This window comes from Caloenas nicobarica, chromosome 11 (assembly GCF_036013445.1).
Source record: "Caloenas nicobarica isolate bCalNic1 chromosome 11, bCalNic1.hap1, whole genome shotgun sequence".
NCBI lineage: Eukaryota > Metazoa > Chordata > Aves > Columbiformes > Columbidae > Caloenas > Caloenas nicobarica.
In genome coordinates this window covers 21,397,880-21,415,862 of record NC_088255.1, presented here as the reverse complement: position 1 = coordinate 21,415,862, position 17,983 = coordinate 21,397,880, and the positions used below count along the sequence as shown (strand labels likewise).

General features: G+C 46.6%; 3 protein-coding genes across 3 annotated transcripts in view; 1 reads left to right on the top strand and 2 right to left on the bottom strand.

Moving 5' to 3' along the window:
• The window catches only part of DNAH12 (dynein axonemal heavy chain 12), a 59,953-nt gene extending 58,513 nt beyond the window's left edge, over nucleotides 1-1,440 (bottom strand). Inside the window, exon 1 of the mRNA XM_065642957.1 lies at nucleotides 1,376-1,440. The gene's annotated coding sequence lies outside the window, so the exon portion shown is untranslated. The remainder of the gene's footprint in view (nucleotides 1-1,375) is intronic.
• Nucleotides 1,441-2,242: 802 nt separating this feature from the next.
• Nucleotides 2,243-6,335, top strand: PDE12 (phosphodiesterase 12). The gene is made up of 3 exons (XM_065642651.1): nucleotides 2,243-3,496; nucleotides 4,505-4,583; nucleotides 5,313-6,335. The coding sequence occupies exons 1-3, from the start codon at nucleotides 2,243-2,245 to the stop codon at nucleotides 5,753-5,755; spliced, it is 1,776 nt and encodes a 591-aa protein (XP_065498723.1). The 3' UTR covers nucleotides 5,756-6,335.
• A 1,116-nt stretch (nucleotides 6,336-7,451) lies between these two features.
• ARF4 (ADP ribosylation factor 4) lies at nucleotides 7,452-17,163 on the bottom strand. The gene is made up of 6 exons (XM_065642721.1): nucleotides 16,797-17,163; nucleotides 11,831-11,911; nucleotides 11,255-11,364; nucleotides 10,078-10,149; nucleotides 9,496-9,621; nucleotides 7,452-8,730 (listed from the first exon to the last, which is right to left on the bottom strand). Exons 1-6 carry the CDS (start codon nucleotides 16,861-16,863, stop codon nucleotides 8,644-8,646), a joined length of 543 nt encoding a protein of 180 aa, XP_065498793.1. The 5' UTR covers nucleotides 16,864-17,163; the 3' UTR covers nucleotides 7,452-8,643.
• Nucleotides 17,164-17,983: the final 820 nt, after the last annotated feature.

Below are 17,983 nucleotides of genomic sequence, written 5' to 3'. Positions count from 1 at the left end.
CTGCATAGGCTTAGCAAGGCTAAGCTGAGCAAAGACTGGGACTACTAAAATGAAAAAGGCAAGCAAGGTTTTAACGTGGCTAAGCAGATGTGCCTAACCTTGGCTTGCGGATGCAGATTCCCAGTGAAAAGGCTTGTAATTTGGTGAGGCGGATATGGGATTCAAGCAAAGCAGGTGGGAGGTTTGGTTGCCACCACGCTTGTGGGTTGTTGGGCTGCGCAACAGGAAAGTGGTGACAGGTGTGGGTTTGACGCAGAAATCCTAGTCTGGGGGCGGGATGGATGTGTGGAGCAGATAATTGGGTAACCATAGTTAAAGATACTTGGCAACCAAAGTTTGATAATTACCTTGTAGAAAGACAGAAAACAAACCCCAAAAAACTAAACCAAACCAAACAAACAAAGAGGAAGGAAAATAAAGAAAAAACCCTGTGGTATGACTGCACTTAGGTTCACTAAAACACTATCTTTCTACAGCAGCTTAAGTCTTGCCTGTGGCAGTGTATGGCTATCCCAAAGGATTCACGGTAGGGTTGCCCTGGAAACGCGACGCACAAACTCGCAACTGCAATTCAACAGGTTTTCAGAGGGGAACAGAAAGACAAAGCTACTTCCTAAATTAGCGGCATGTCCTAGAAATGAATTGAAACGGGTAGTGGTGGAGGCATCAAAAGAAATGAAGCTTATCTAAGGCGAGCCGAGACGGTATGACGTTTTCCTGGCGCTCCCTCAGCCTGTCGGTGTGGGGGGAACCGCAGGCTCGGCCCCTGCGGCCGCCCCAGCCCCACCGAGACCCCGCGCCGCCCTCACCTCTCCCGGTGCCGCGGTCCCGGGGGCTCCGCGCAGGACGGCGGCGCCGAGGCGGCTCCGCACAACAACGCGGTTGCCACGGAGCCGAGTGGGCGGACGGGACGGTGCGGGGCTCGGGGGAGCGCGGCTCCTCGGCGGCTCCCCCGGGACAGGCGGGTGCCCCCGCCCTGGCGCCGTCTCAAGCTCCACAGCCCCCGCAAGGCGCCGAGCCCACCGCAGCCCCCGCGGGGCTCGCACCACCAACCCCGAGCGCTCTTCACACCCGTGGGCACCCCCACGGCCCTTCCCGGCTCCCAGGTGCTTGTCCGTAAAGCCATTAATTTCACGGGCAAAGCTTTAACCACCTCTCCAGCCTGCAGAACAAACATCTCCAGCGAAGATAAAGCACCACACTGCCCTTGAAAGGGAGCTGTGCCGGCCGAGATCCCGACTGGCAACAAGGTTCACTTGCCAAAATAGAATGCTCAGCCCACGCCTATTTATTCACAGAAAGGGTGTTTGCCGCACTCTGTACTATCCAGATTATTAACATACACTTGCAACAAAAATACTTGGAAAAATCTTACCTTAATTTTCCTAGTCTGCCAGAGGGCTCAATACAACCTCAGCAGGTCACTAAGTCTCTTTGCTCCAGCGTTCTGCCTGCACGGAGCGGATAAAAACCTTCTTGTTCCAGATGACAGCAAGAATGCCGGAGAAATTATAACGCCCTCATGCGTCAGATAGCTGTTGCTAAGCTTCTACATTGTGTAAAACTATAAATGGAAATTCTAAGCAATTCCAGAGATTTACTACCCACTTGCCCACATTTGACAAAGACACTTTAAAACCCTAATTTTATATCTGTGTGGGAAGAGCTCTGAGTGGAGACCCCAAGAGCAGCTGCGGGGAATTTTAGACACGGTTTAGAAAGTCCTGGGCACCTCTTTAAGACATTTTAGGAGCCCAGGACCATTCGGTTTGAAGTTCCAACCCGGCACGTTTTCTCAGAAACGGAAAAATACCCAAAACCAAACCCTAAACCCTTAGTACCGAGATATTCATCCCCAAGCAGCGTGCACCCATCTGTGCGTCATGTGGGAAACCAGCCCCCTTTCCGACAGCGTTTTGCCAGGGGACGTGAAAGCTTTCCTGAGGGGACGGGACTTCGCTGCGGAGGGAACAAACCCCGCTGTTTCTCCAGCCAGTCTCACCCCGTGCGGGCGGGTTGATCGCTGAGAAATGGGCCAAGAACACAGGAGAGAGCGAGAGCGAGAGCAAGGCGGCGGCGGCGGCGGGGCAGGCACCTCAGCCGCGCTGAGGCGGCAACGGACCGGGCGCGAGCGGCGACCGTTGGCCGCGCCCCGCGTGCCGTGACCGTTGGGGGCGTAGCTCCGCCCAGCCTCGCCACTTCCGGCCGCGCCTCTCGGAAGCGGGACCCGGGCGCCGGCCCCATGTGGCAGCGGCTCCGCTCCGCCCTCCGGAGGCTCCGCGGCTCGTCCGCCGCCTCCCCGGCCGGTGGGGATCGCCCGCCCGCCGGCGCCATGGAGCGGGCCGTGGTGCGGTGCGTGCCCTCCGAGCCCAAGCTGAGCCTGCGGTTCGTGCTCCCCGACGGCAGCGCCAAGCACATGCAGCGGGACCAGGCGGAGCCGCTGGGCCGGGCGCTGGCCCGCATCGCCACCAACGCCGCCAAGGGCCCCGCCAAGGCGGCCAAGAAGAGCAAGAAGGCGCGGGCGGAGGGCGGCCCGGCGGGGGAGGCTGCGGTGCTGCCGGCCGTGCGGCTGTTCTCCCGGGACGGGGCGGCGGTGGGCGCGGAGGTGCCGAACGCGGCGGCCTGGCAGGACGGCTCGGTGCTGCACATCGGGGCCGCGCGGTACCGCGTGGAGCGCAACCCGCCCGCGCTCACCGAGCTGCGGCTGCCGCGCTCGCTGCTCGCCGGCTTCCCCGTCTGCCCCAAGGTGAGCGCCGAGTTCGCCGCCCCGCAGCACTGCGAGTTCCGCTGGTACCGCGAGCGGCGGCCCGGGCCCGGCGGGGAGGCGGCGGGGAGCGACGCGGGGCCGGGCTGGGTGGAGGCGGCGGCCGCCGAGCGCGTTTTCACGCCGTCCAACGCGCTGGTGGGGCTGCGGCTGAAGCTGCGCTGCACGCCCGGGGACGGGGCGCAGCGCTACGGGCCGCCCTGCGAGGTGGAGAGCAGCGGGCCCGTGGAGGCCGGGCCCGGCGCCTGCACCTTCGACCCCCGGCACCTCTACACCGGGAAGCTGTGCGGGGACCGCGCCGTTCGCGCCGTCTCCTACAACATCCTGGCCGACACCTACGCCCAGACCGAGTTCTCCCGCACCGTGCTCTACCCCTACTGCGCCCCGTACGCCCTGGAGCTCGACTACCGGCAGAACCTCCTCAAGAAGGAGCTGGCGGGTTACAACGCCGACCTCATCTGCCTGCAAGAGGTGGATAAGTCAGTGTTCGTGGACAGCTTGGCTCCGGCCCTGGATGCTTTTGGACTCGAAGGGCTCTTCAAGATCAAGGAGAAGCAGCACGAAGGCCTGGCCACTTTCTACCGCAGGGCCAAGTTCAGCCTCCTTAGCCAGCACGACATAGCGTTCAGCGACGCGCTGCTCTCGGACCCGCTGCACAAGGAGTTGTGCGATAGGCTGGCGAAGTACCCCATGGTGCAGGAGAAGGTGCTGCAGAGATCATCTGTGCTGCAGGTACCAGCTCCTGTGTGCGTTCTGCCTCTTTCCCCTCCGCGCTTCCCGCTGACAGGTGCAGCCACGCTGGGTTTGCTGAGCGTCAAACGTATGTAACAGTGATACCTTCTCTGTTAGCCAGGGTAACGAATAGAGCAGAACAGCAGCTTAGGAACAAGAACGAGATATTGAGACTTTACCGAACTGGATATATGGAATTAGCAAAATTTGGTAAAAAAGGCAAAATTATTCTCTTTAAGATGAAGACAGCTGTTGAGGTTCTGGGCCACGTTTCGATTCCTGGTTGGTGGTGTTGGCTGCCAAGTTTTTCACTCCTTGCTTACTCTCATATGTCAGAATATGTATTTGATAAAACCTAAATTTTGTAAATCGGTTGTAAATGAGAGTAGGTTATTTTCGGTTGCCTTAATAATGCCACTTCACAAAGTGACAGTAGGGAGAGAAATAAGGTTGGATGTGTTTGAGCTTGTGTAACTACAAATGTGTAAGATCTAAGTCTGTGTCAGGAATTTCAGAAATGCTCATTGGTAAGTTTCCTGCTCATGGACTGAGTAGGACTGAAGATCTGCCCTTGATAACTGAAATCACCTCTGTATTTGCATTCAATTTAACAACTAGGCAATGCTAGTTTGCTTGCTGAAACCAGAGATATAGCTCCAATTCTGTTGCAGAGGTGGGAGAATAGAAAATAAAAGTAGTTAAGAATGGTACAGCATTAGGAACATCTTATGAAAAAATATGGAATAGATTGAAGAAAAAAATATGGCCAAACCAGATACCTATTAACAAAAGAGTGTGTGTCAAATACCTAGATGTATTGATAATATTGATAATATATTTATTGGCTGATACTCAGACCGGATAAATAGACTTGAATTAGGAGCTGTACTGTTTATCAGTTATAAGCCTCAGTTCTTTGAGCTGGATTGCCATGAAGACACCAGCATTTAAAAAAAATGTATAACCTCTTCATTTAAGACTTACCAAAGATTGCTTTTTCTCTTGAAGGTTTCAGTTCTTCAGTCTACAACCGATCCTTCCAGGAAGATTTGTGTAGCCAATACCCATCTATACTGGCACCCAAAAGGTAATTTTGTCATGTTCCTGTATGTAGGATAACTGGCTTTGTAAAGGTTTTTGTCCTTCCTGGGGAGAGCAGATTTCCCCCCATTCTTTTGCAGCTATAACCTTTTCTTCTGGAATGCAGGGTTTCCTCCCTTGCTTCTTATCTAGATGAATCAAGCCAGGCTGCTGTGTCTATTTATTTATTTTCCTTAGAGTAAAATTGTTCTAATCTGCCTGGGAGTCAGTAGAATCCAGCAGAAAGCAAGACAAGTCATGTTACACACAATTTGCCTACAGAGCAGATGGTAAAACGGAGCTGGCTTTGTGTGTGCTCATGGCTTCCCAGTCTGCTGTACCTGAAGAACTTACACTGGGGTATTGCCAGAATGGCAACCAAATCAGGCTACAGAAGCTTTTAGAAGAGATTCTCCTCTTTTAAATTAGTTTTGGTTTGGTTCTGTGCCTTTTAGGAACACTATTAAGATGGTTCCCCCCAAATGGAAAGCTGCTGTAATGTTCAAGGTTCAGAGTTCGCATGTGTGTTTCAATTAAAACATTGCTGCTCTAAAACTTTCATAGTCACAAACTTTAAAGACTTCTTTATGTATGAAAACTATTCTAAAATCTAGTGCACAGAAAACTTGAAATGAGATTACTGTTTCAGAGCTATGTAGGATAGGTGCCTAAAGAGCAACTTGGAAAATTCCTCCAATGCTACTGTGAAGCATTTAATAAGTTTTTACGTTCTTAGGTGGCAACATCCGTCTCATCCAAATCGCTGTAGCCTTGTCTCACATCAGGCACGTAGCGCGTGATTTGTATCCCAGCATTCCGATCATATTCTGTGGAGACTTCAACAGCACCCCATCGTCAGGAACGTACAGCTTCATCAGCAGCGGCGGCATCGCCGAGGATCACGAAGACTGGGTCTCCAACGGAGAGGACGAGCGGTGCAACATGGCCCTGAGCCATCCCTTCCAGCTGCTCAGCGCCTGCGGGGAACCCGCTTACACGAACTACGTGGGGGGGTTTCACGGCTGCCTGGACTACATTTTCATCGACAGAAACGCTCTGGAGGTTGAACAGGTCATTCCGCTGCCCAGTCATGAAGAAGTCACAACCCATCAGGCTTTGCCAAGCGTTTCACATCCTTCTGATCATATAGCACTAGTGTGTGACTTAAAGTGGAAATAAATGGGCTCTTGCATGGTGCTTTTAGAGGTTTTCAAATGGAATTTAATTCACCGCTGGGGAACTGAGGTTACACCTGGCTTGTATGCTACTAACAGGGAAGTCAGAACAATTACTGGAAAGTTCATGTGTTTAATGGTTCTACTGAGTATTATCACACTGCTCAGAATATTTGCATGACTTTTCCCTTCCCTTTTTATATCCTAAGAAAAATATATTTAAGATGGGGGGTTTTGAAAATTGGATTATCATATACCTTTTTATTGGTGTTTTTAAAGAATTAATTATTTTGTTAAAATATATTAATTTAATCTGATTTATATGACAGTGTACAAACTGAACCCTGCTCAATTCAGAACCAAATGCAGAACCTGAAAACAAGTGGATTTAGTTGATCAACCTCATTGTAATTACTGTCATGACAAGACAATTTTTAAAAATTAAGTCCAGAAATTGTCATGTTCACCATTACTTTTTAGTAAGTGGCATGAACAATGTACTTGTACCTACTACCTTCCAAGAAGATGTTCATTGTCAGTGAATAGACTGTCAACAATTAAACATGTTAAATTCAAAGCTCAAATTGATTTGGAAGCATTTTGCTTGCCTGCTTAATATGGGTTATGAGGGTAACTTTAGCGCCTGGTAAACTTGGACTACAGATGGAGGTAGCAACTACTTTGAACACCTGTTCATTTTGTTTAGTCATTGGCAATAAATGAAAAACTAAAGTTTAGGAGAACCAGCTCGGGATGGGAGGGAGCTTTTTAGCAATATCATCTGTTTTCAGGTGGGGGAGATACAGAACAGTGTGGTGCATTAGCTATCTGTGCCTGCATTTTTAAAAAGAAACTCAAGTGACTTGCAGACCTTTACCACAATTGTTCTGTTTTGTTCCTCTATTGCATACAAAGGCCCAAATTTTTACTAATGCTTTTACCCACATTTTTTTCCTTCTAGAAATAGCATTGGCTTCCCTATTTTGTAAGAGATCATTTGGATGTGGGGAAATGTGTTTTATCTGTACCCTCATTGAACGTGTTGGAGGGCTTGGATCATTTAACAAGTTTCTTTCCCTGCATCGTTAGTCCATGTTAAACCATTTCACTAGATCTCCCTCTTTCACCTAATAAAATTCCCTTTTCAAGGGTCTGTCATGGCAAAACAAGTCCACCCAGGCTGACAAGAGCTTTGTACCCTATACTTGCACAACTATTCACCTGCACAGTGTGCTGGTTAGCGCTGGGATACACCCAGCTCCATTTGCTATTAAAACCAGGGAGTCATTTTCTTTAGGGTATTGCTGAGGCTCTTGCTGTGGTACCTGCTGGACTGTGCAGGGTGGTGCTCTGAACCACTGCAATGAAATAATGCTTTGGGGTGCTAAAGACAAGCAATTAATAGAATATTTCAGTTGGAAGATTGAGCCATACTTGCACCCATGCAGCAGAACACCAGATTTTAAAATGGCTATTAGTAGCAGTCTCAAAAACACATAATTTAAGTCTTTTATACTGCAGAGGTATAGCGGGGCAGAAACATGGCAGAAGACAGTAACAGTTGCATAGAACTGATTTTTTAGGGTGACTATCACCATTTATATAATCTTCTTGTAGCCACCAACAGGACTGGTGATTCTCCTGCCAGAACCCAGGCTGGTTTCTGAATGTAGATACAACTATGAGACAGACATGCATGCTTTCCAGGCAGTTCGGATTTGGTTTATTACAATTTTTGTAACTTAGTTTTTTCATATCTGGACATCTTAAAAAGGAATTTTAGATTTACAACTTCAAAAGACACCTACAGAATTATCCAAGTCTTGAGGACTGCTACGCTACTGCACCTTATACAACTTTGTTGCCCACCTTCCATGTCCTGCTCCACATAGCTCTGAACAAGAGAAAATCTGAGATTGATGTTCACATTCAAGCTGCAGGAAAGCTCAGTATAGGGAGAAAGAATAAGTGATTAACTTGCAGGTTAAACTACTTCAGTAATCAAGAAGAGCATACACAGAACCCTACATTTTATCATTTTATTAGGAATAATTCCAAGTGGGTTATGAAGAAACTAATCCATTGAGTTTGATGAATTTTCCAAAATTTCTTTATGAAGATATGTTCACCAACAAACAGTAAAACTTCAGCAGAACTATTATACACTGGGCAAAAATAGTCAGGCTGATACCAAAAAGCAACATGCAACATAAAAAAAGAGATACAATATAAAGGAAGACAATCTGCTGAATATTAAAAACAACCTCAACATGAGCTCTTCGCAACCAGCACAGAACTATTCTACCCATCAAATCCAATTCACACAAAGGCAAGTTGGGCTGATAGAACCCAAGGTTTAATAAAACGTTCCTCAGTGCAGTAGATTTGTATAGTGTTTTCGAGCATGTCGTTGGCTGGAACAAGCAGTATTAGGAATTCTTTTTGGCAAGGGAGAGAAATAAATACATACGGAATGCTACATTTTTTAAATCAGCAGACTGTCTGAGGAATGAAACAGGGCATCAGTAAACTAAAAGTAGCAGGGAGAAAAAAAAATTTAAAACATTAATTTATTTGGGCTCAAAAGAGTATTCAAAACAGATCTTAAAGATGTCACAATAACTATATTCAGGCATTTAGGCTAACAAGGGAATAAAATCAAAAGATACACTTTTTCCAAGTTAAGGAGATTTTTACCCAAGCATATTGCTACCTTTGCAACATGTAGCTCGGTAAACAATAATTGGCAACAAAATAAGTTGAAACGCTGTAAGATCCTGCCCAAATACCAGTTCCAGATACTGTAATAACCAAGATGCAAACTAATTTTGTTGTAACAAGCCTAGACCACTTATATCAAACATGTCCCTGGTGAGAGTCATCCAGTTGGAGTTAACGTTTCGAGAGCTCGTTTGACAGCCAGTCGAGTCCCTCGTACAGACCAGTTCCTTGTGTAGCACAGGTAGCCTGGACGTACCACTGTGAACGCAGAACACACACAAAATTAAACTTAAAAACTGACAAGAGCACAAGCTATGTTATCACAGTAGGTGACACCTGGTCACACCCTAATAGTGTTCTTTAAACACTGTTTTGCACTCTAAGTAGAGTCAATATTAAACAGATTGTACTTTAGAAGTTTTGGAAAGTTATCTATCAGTAGGTGGGATTCAGACATAACCCAAACACTCAATGTTGGCCCGCAAATGCCAGGACACTGCTTAATGCACCAAGAAACAAATACAGAACTTGCATTTGGTTTATAAACTGAAAAATAGCTTCTTGTTTTCGAAAGACTGCTCTTCAGGAAGTGGACATGGAATTATCCGAATTAACATACCTCTAAAACACCTTGCATAGATATAATCTTAGTGTGTCAACATACAGACATGAAGCGAGTATTAGAGAATGACGGATGGTTTATGTGAAGCATCCCCACGGAAAGCCCACCACATAGTTTGACAAACATGTCTGAGAGCTGTATTTCAGTGACAGCCTGGAATATCTGTATTTTTCCAGGAAAAGGTCAGAGATTAAACACCTGCAAGAGCTGCACACATTGGATTATACTTCTAAATCACTTACTTTGAACAAGGACCTTAAACTACGTACTACGGAGTTTAATAGCAGGATCGCACATCTTTCTACAGAAAGAGGTGAAAACTTCCCTTTACGATGAGATTATGTTTACGATATATAATTAAGGCAGATGAGAGTTCAAGACCCAGGAGGTTTAGCACTTACAGTTCTGTTACGCAGAGACTGAAGCCCTAGTTTATCTGTCATTTCACTGATTGCCATGGCATTGGGCAGGTCCTGCTTGTTGGCAAACAGCAGCAGCACCGCATCTCGCAGCTCATCCTCCTGGAGCTACAGAAAAAACCTTCACGTTATTAAATCAGCCCACTTAAGCACTTCAGTTACTTCAACAAGCACTAAAGAAAGCTAAACACTGATTTAAGGGTTATAAGCACTCATTCTTGTTCCTGAAGTCATTAGGAAGCACTTACTGAAATTCAATGAGTACCTGACAGAACATCTCCTACAAGTAAGGAGATGCTCCTTCAACAGGCAGTTTAAATAGACCAGCACCCTACTGCTGAAATTCTCAACACCCATTTGTTTTTCCAAAATTCTTCCTGGATCTGCTGCATTTATCTTCAGATTTTATGAAGGAATGTTCTGACACATCAGTAGTTTCTGAGCTAAAGCTTTCTACAGAGTTGCAGTTACAACTCAGTGCACTACGTGACACAGAATTAGCAAAATATTACCAAAACCATGACCAAGTGTAACAATTACATTTCAGAAGGTATTAATATCTACCATTTTCTGCAGCTCTTCTGCGGCTTCCTGGATTCTCTCTCTGTCATTGCTGTCTACCACAAAAATGAGGCCCTGTAAGTAGATAAGCAGTTTTAAAAAAAACCAATGTAAACACGCAGTATTATTTTACAAAATAAAAAACTCTGAATATTGTGACTGTCTCCTCTCTTAGATATGCAAATTTGTCAGAAATTTCTGTTTAAGCAATGCAAGAGGTTTGTCTGAACAACTACATAATAAGTTTAAACTGCAAAATAAAGCTAGACCTTGTAAATCAAAAAAGTTATGTCAGTTTATAGACTAGTGCATGACTCATTAGTTTGCAATTAAAAAAAAAAAGACACCAGCAAAGTTTCGGTCTGAAAACCTTACATTTTCTCATTCTTTTTCAGAAAACAGAAGCATCTTTTAAAAATATTTTGTAATAGGGCTGAATAAGGAACTGAAATTCAGTATTACTCTATTCACAATTGTACTTTGCCAGCTCCTTTTTGTCAATACAGAGTTCTCCGTTTTTCTGCACCAATCATATCCATTATGCTACACAGAAGTTTCTTGGAAACAATTCTATATTCAACACAGAAAAAAAAAAATCCAGTCCCAAAGTTTCATCATACTAATAAGCAACATACCTCACTACTTGTGAACTAAAAGAAAGAATCACATTACTCACCAAAAATGACAGCAGCCCCATCAATATGAAGCTGACACTTTCTAATCAATCAGTAACAAGCTCTTTTTTGACATTTTTAGATACTCATTGTACTAAATACCCTGACATAGCACAGTAAAGCTGTAGATTTCGAGGCTGATTAGAAAAAAAGAATATGTAGAAGGGTGCTTAGCCCACAACATTTCTTACATATAAGCCAGTGCCAGTTCAAATAGATCAAAGCACAGATACAGCAAATTTGGCGAGTTCCTCCCAAACCAACCAGGAGCTCTGGCACATTACAGAACCCCCAGGATCCCCAGCCCTTCAGCCTCGCCAGGCTCAGGACGAGACCCGACCCCTTCAGGGTGACAAACCAGCTTCACCTACAATAAAATCTGGGTATCCCTTAGAGCTTGCAGAAGTGAGGAGCCTTTCTGAAAGGAAGAGACAGAAAACAACTTTCTGCGTATAACAAGACTCTACGAAACAGGCCTTCAATGATCACCATCTCAGAGCTCTTACCTGTGTGTTTTGGAAATAATGCCTCCAAAGAGGTCTAATTTTATCTTGACCACCAACATCCCAAACTGTGAAACAAATGTTTTTATATTCTACTGTTTCCACGTTAAAACCTAAAAGAAAAAAAAAAGTCAAGCAGTTAAAAATAGTTAACGCTAGTGTTAAAATGTAATCCTAATCGTATTAAAGACAGTTACTTCCTAAATTCTATTTCTCCCAAATTTATATGAAATGGCTTATCAGAATTGAATTGCCAGATTGAGAAGAAAATTGACTGAAGGGAAAGAAATAATACATTAACCAATAAAATCCACCTTTGGTTCAGCAAGACTTTCATCCACATGGTGGCTGGGGGAAGTACTGGTACTTAACTGGGTCCTGTACCCCTGAGCTACCGGCCACAGTCAGAGCGGGATTCTGGTCTGATGCAGTTTTGTTAGGGCAGTACCAAAAACGCCACGTTTGTCTTGATTCTTGTACTAACTGCAAAGACACAAATCCCTACACTCTTCATAAGTCCGACTCTACAACACAAATTCAGAGTAACAAGAAAGAAGATACCAGAATTGGTTATCTTACCAATAGTAGGAATTGTGGTGACAATTTCTCCTAGTTTCAGTTTATAAAGAATAGTTGTCTTACCAGCAGCATCCAAACCAACTAGAATAAACAGAAAACTTTATTTAGTTCACAATACAAACTCCAACAGTCGAATTTAAAAATACAGAAATATGCCATTTTACATGCAGAGTGTTTTTCTGAGAAGAAAACTTTTCAAACACTCTTAAGTCATTGTTGATATTCTACTTTGATTCTCCCCATCTCCTCTATCCAGCACCAAGACAGAGAACAAGCAATTAGCATTTGTGTTACTTAAGTTTCCTCATTCACTTTGACAGTCTCTTCTAAGGCAGGATGGTTTTAAATGTCCAGCAACCAGCAGCACGTAGTTTGTAAGTGATCATGTTTGTTACTTGGCACTCATGCTGGAGAAGGTGTCGCTCACTCAGTGTTCAGCTCTGGCTGGTTTCACACACAACTGAACCAACGGGAGTTGGCTTTATCCATGGAAATCACTTCAGTCTCCCTCATTCCAGCCCCTTGTCCCTTTGCAAATACATTTATTTTGCACTGACAAAGACACACACATTAGGACACTTCTGCTGTCCCTCCAGGTATACTTTAAGGGCTGAAACTCTTCTTCGGGATATCACTTTATTCATGCAGATCCACTAGGACACTTTCTTCGTGAGTCTCCACTTTACAAACCTTCTGCACTGAAATTTCCTCTTCTGTTTCTACAACAAACCTTAAGTTTGCTGGTTTTCAGAGTAAGCTATGGGGTAAATATGTAATCCTTAAAAAAAAACCAAAACCAAAAAACCCTCACCACAAACTGGAGCCTCAGAAACACTTTTTGAGAGGCATCACTAACATCACTGTAGTTCCCTAAACCTGCTTGTGCAATTGCTTATTGTTGAGTATTTCCGAACACATAAGAGCAACTAGGAACAGAATTCTTTATGTTAGAATCCAATGCTAGCACATAAGCACCTAAATAAACAGTATGTCTATTTGCGAAACTTAAAATACTAAATAAAATTCTGCCCAAACAAAAATAAAAAACCTCAAATAATTAATACTTGCACGAGAAAACAAATGTTATCCTTGTTTGATAACATTCTTAAGTGCTCTGCATTAATTTCGTACTTGGTGATTGCAATATATTAAGCTTCAAGTGGTTTGATGACTTGACTATTAATAATAGAACTGTTTCCTTAGCGTTGCAATAAAACGGAATTCAAAATTACCTGCTTATTCAGAATGAAACCGAACTCAAAAAAAAAACCCACGCTCCTTCTCAAGACACAAACTGCTGTTACAGCAAACTAGTTAAAAACCCCGATCTGTAATTGTCCTACATTCTGATGCTGTGGACAAGATTATACAGGCCAATGCAGTTTCCTTGGTATTGTCACCACGTGTTAACAAAAGTTTTTCTAATTGTAAATGACATGGAAGCAGAGGGGAAAAAAGAAATCTGCCATCAAAGCCAAAGCTCCTTGAGAGGTGGTAAACTCCCCAAATGCTCAAATTAAAATACAAGAGTTTTGAGTTTGCTATTGTGTTGGTCTCTTTTAGAATGACACACAAGCATGAACGAAAAAAATACAGGGTACAGCAGAAGTTTCACAAGGGCTTGCAAGCCATGGAACCTGTCAATGTGACCGCTTTCCTCAGAGCAGTAACATGTCAGGAAGCCTTAGAAAACGCTTTACGCAAACTCTGAAAACCTCAAATACACTACCGATACTGAAAAACAATGTTTTTCATAGCACGAAGCTTGAAGCCGAATGCTGTTCTCACATAGCTCACAGTGATCATTGGTAGGATGCCTACATCTTTACAAGAAAACATGTATCGCATACGTGCATTGTATGTGATGGTTTTCCAGTAAATGAACATTAAGATCGTTTAGCGAACCACTGATTAAAGCTCTACATACAAACTCTCCTCCCACCCCCCAAAAAACCCCGAACAGCTATCAGCAGAACAAACTCTGAGAGGATTTGTTAAAATTAGCAACCAAAAAAAAGATGGTGTCATCTACATAAACGTAGTGTATTTAGGGGTTATACTAAAGATATATAGATGACATCAAAAAAAAAAAAAAAAGAAGCTAATCTCATTTCAAAGAATATACATATGATATGGAGAACCATTTGAAGATATGACTCAGAGTTAAGAAATTAGAAACTACTCAAGACTTTTCAACTCTTTCCCAGATTCAAGCGCCGACCGCCCAGGTTCTCCGCTCCGCGCCAGGAGCCGTGGCCACCGCGGCGGGTTGGCAGGAGGCGGCATTAGCTGTGCAAACAACACCCAGGGACCGCGTGTGCTCAATCCGCTCTTATCCGCAGATCTACCCGAGCTGCTGGACTTTGCACCGAGGCAGGTGAGCTCTGGAGACGGGTTTGCTCCTTCTGGCTCCACACCTGGGACAGCGGCTTTTAACTGAGGGGAGGCAACTTCTGCAAATCACCATCACCCTGTTTTCAAAAACAGTCTCTTTTAGCCAAACTGCAAATCTTATGAAGTCTAAACAAGCAATAGTCATCAAAAGCATAGCCTCCATTCCTTCTTCTTACACCAATTCGCCATTTACCGCCCTTTTTAGAACAAGAAATTCTAGAGCACCAAATCAGATTTAATCTTTTGAGCTGCTGGGAAGTGTAACTATTGCTTTTAGTAGTCCAAGAGTAACCACATGTTCACACTTGCAGTGGAACACTACATGTCAATCTATGAGCTACTTCCACGCCAGAAAGCTGAAGATAAGTTTTAATCTTGATTGTTAAGTCAAGTCTTAAACCCCCAAATAATGTAAATTTCCAATTCCACATTTCAGATCCCACTGCATTACTGCCCACTGACAGGGCTGAGGAGTAAGAATCCCGATGTGAGGTATGACAGTCAGCAGCGGTACCACAAAGCATTCGAGTAACGAAGCATAAATGAGAAGCACAGACTTGCAACAATTTAAACTGAGTCAAACATCCTCTAGCTGGAGAAAAACCATCTCCAATGCTTTGTGCTGCTTTATACAAGCAGTGTGGCTCCCAGCCCCTCACTCCTCAGAATGTTTTATTCAGAGCCTGTCAGGTGTTTGTCAATCTCAAGATCGCAGCTCACCTGTCCCTGGGAACACCACCCTGTGACCACATCACCTTCCTCGTTCACCAGCTTTCCTCGGTGGCTGATTATTAAGCTACCTTAGTTAGCACAGCACAGAACTGCATTTAAACCACAGATGCAGAAAAATTGAGAACTGACTTTTAAAATGGAACCCACATCAACACCAAGAGATTTTGGTTGTCAGATTGAGACTTCCAAAATTTACTATAGAACAGTGTGTTGCTGCTTCCAAAATGAGTGTTTCCTATATTCAGAGAAGGGGGGGAGGGGGGAAGCTTCTACTGTATGTAACTGATTCATGACATCATGACATTCATGTTACAATCAAAAGCCAGCTTAAAATAATAAAATTAATGAATCCCAATTTACTACAGGTTTGTATTTCTTCACTTTTACCTTTATACCACTTCTCTCACACAGACACTGTGTCATCCTACAATCAAGCTCATCTGAAGATTTTACTTCATTCATTTTGAGTCATATGAAGAGTCTGGCTGTATATGAGGCAGTCAAATCCCTTCCTTGAAACCAAGAGATGTACTAAGTTGTCTCAAAGACAAAAATTACTCACGTTATTTTGAAACAGATAAAGTGTCTCTAATTTCAAACAGAGAAGATACAATAAAAATTACCGTGCATGCAATAAAGAACCCTGTCATCACAAAATGTATGGAGAACATGGAACACTAGAATTTAAAAAGCTGCATTACTGTGTCTGCTGTGCACACCCAGGCAGCATTAAGGATCAGCATTGTGCCCAGTTTCACAGTCAGGGACCAGCTCCATTGCCGGCTATATTGAAACGAGCACTTCATGTAATTTCTTAGGACAAACCACTTCAGTCAATGGCCATGAATCAAGTTCCAGTCACTTTGGTAACAGAATTTGAGAAAAATTGGGGGGTTAAGATCTGTTTGTGCATGAAGCCTGTGGGGGTGGGCAGGTGGGTGGAAGAGCTGAAGCAGGGGAGGAAATCTGGAACGCAGGGTGTGCTCGCTTTGACCTTCTGAACTATTATCTTGCAGTGAGAATCTTCAAGAGCCACTGGCTTCAAATCTTAACACAGTCTGTGTCAAGAGAACTGCAACCTAATGACAAATAAATAATTATGGACAGATAGTAAAGCTAAGTAAGCACTGAAAAAAAACCCAGCCTACGGGGTTTCATGGGTTTGTGTATGAAGTTCGGGAGAATTCAAGTGCACAGATGCTATACTGAAATGCCCTTTCATAAGAGACACAGACACCGTAGTTACCGAGAATCGGCCATTATACGGCAGTTTCTTTAGCTCTCGGTGTTGAACACACCCGGCTTTGTCCCGGCCCGTGGGGACAGCTCCGGTGCCGGGGCAGCCGGGCCGCGAACCCGGGCAGCGGCCGCCCCGCTCGGCCCCGCGGCCACCGGCGGCACCTCCCGCAGTTCCATCTTTGTTCTGCGTTGAGCTCCGGCCCAACGCGAGCGGAAGCGCAGGTGCCGGGGGAAGGGGCCGCCCCGCGGCCCGGCGGTTCTGCCCCCCCCGCCCAGCGCGGCCGCGACCCCGGCAGCGGGCACAAGGAGCCGAGCGCCCGGCGGAGGAGAAGGAAGGGCGGACACGCCGCCATCCTCAGCCCTTCCCCCGCCGCTCCTTCACTTCCCGACGGCCCCACAAGCCCTGAGGGAGGAGACGCGGGGGTGTCCCGTCCCCCACACCCCGGGACGGGACAAACCTCCCCCGCCCGGAGCCCGCGGCCTCCCCTCCCCCCCCGCGCCCGTGAGGGAGCGGGCGGGCCCGGCCGGGCCGGGCAAAACGGCGGCGGCCGCCAAGCTCCGGGGGGCTGGGCGGCGGCTGCGCGCCGCGGTCGCCCCTTACCCATGAGGATGCGCATCTGCTTCTTGCCGAAGAGGCGTGAGAAGAGCGAGGAGATGGTGAGGCCCATGGCGGCTCCGGCGGGCGCTGGGCGGCGGCGCAGGCAGCGGGAGGAGCGCGGCGAGCGCCGGCTGCGCTGGCGGATCCCTCCGCGAGCGAGGAGGCTGCCGAGCTGCGGCGTTCGCCCGGCGGCGCCCGCTTATAAAGCGCAGGCGGCAGCACCGACGGCGGAGCTGCTGCTGTGTAACCGGGAAATCTCGCTCGCTCGTTCTCTGCCACGTCACGCTCGCCCCGGCCGCCCGGCTCCAACGCGGACAAAATCACGTCACGCTCGCCACATCCCCCGGCGGCGGCACCGCCCTCCGCCGCACGGCCCGAGCGCCCAACGGCGGAAGGGACTACAACTCCCAGCAGGCGCCGCGCCCGCTCCGCGCCTCGCTCGGCCCCGCCGCTGCCGCTAGTGCATGATGGGGGGTGTAGTTGCGGGCGGACATCCGGCCTCGCCGTGGCTTCCGGCCGCCCCGGGCGAGGCGGAGCGCGGCATGCCGGGAAATGCAGTCCGTCGGGCCGCGCCGCTGCCCAGGCCGAGGCCCGGCGCCGCGGGCCCACCGCCGGCCCCGGGAATTCACCTCACTGCCGCCCACTGCCCGCTGTGCTCAGGCTGAGGCGCGACAGCCAGCAGGCTCTTCTCTCCCAGGGCCGAAGGACGGTTGAGAGCAAGACAGAGAAACAGAGGGGGCTCAGGGCAAAACAAATACCAAGAAGCCACAGAGCTGGGTCATTCAAAAAACAAACCAAACCCCCCAAAACTCTGTCACTGGAACACTGATGACTGTAGGATCTGTTTCTTACACTGCTTCTATGACCTGGCCGCTCTGCAGAGTCCTAGGGCTGCACCATGGAGACAAAACCCGGGATCTTGGCACCAGAACCCACACGGGCACCGGGCCAGGAAGCAGCAGATCCAGGGAATTAATACAGAAATAAAACCAAAAGAATCCGTGGTTTATTAGAAACATGCCATTTTTTGAGAGGTGTGTTTGATTTCATAACCAGTTGGAACAGCTGCTTTCACAGCTACCGTAAAAATCCCATAGTAGGGTAGTAATTAAATTTGGGGTAACGTAAGAGGAGCTGCATTGAACGCCGAAGTGGCCGAGCTCTCTGGCCCAAGGCCCCCTTCGTTCAAC

What these genes read in the sequence shown, in the direction of transcription:
- PDE12 (XM_065642651.1), top strand. Translation starts at nt 2,243, where the DNA reads ATGTGGCAGCGGCTCCGCTCCGCCCTCCGGAGGCTCCGCGGCTCGTCC. An exon ending in AGAGATCATCTGTGCTGCAG is followed by an intron (nt 3,497 to 4,504) that starts GTACCAGCTCCT and finishes TTTCTCTTGAAG; the next exon opens with GTTTCAGTTCTTCAGTCTAC. An exon ending in TCTATACTGGCACCCAAAAG is followed by an intron (nt 4,584 to 5,312) that starts GTAATTTTGTCA and finishes TTACGTTCTTAG; the next exon opens with GTGGCAACATCCGTCTCATC.
- ARF4 (XM_065642721.1), bottom strand. Translation starts at nt 16,863, where the DNA reads ATGGGCCTCACCATCTCCTCGCTCTTCTCACGCCTCTTCGGCAAGAAG. An exon ending in CACCACAATTCCTACTATTG is followed by an intron (nt 11,365 to 11,830) that starts GTAAGATAACCA and finishes TTTTTCTTTTAG; the next exon opens with GTTTTAACGTGGAAACAGTA. An exon ending in ATTATTTCCAAAACACACAG is followed by an intron (nt 10,150 to 11,254) that starts GTAAGAGCTCTG and finishes ATCTACTTACAG; the next exon opens with GGCCTCATTTTTGTGGTAGA.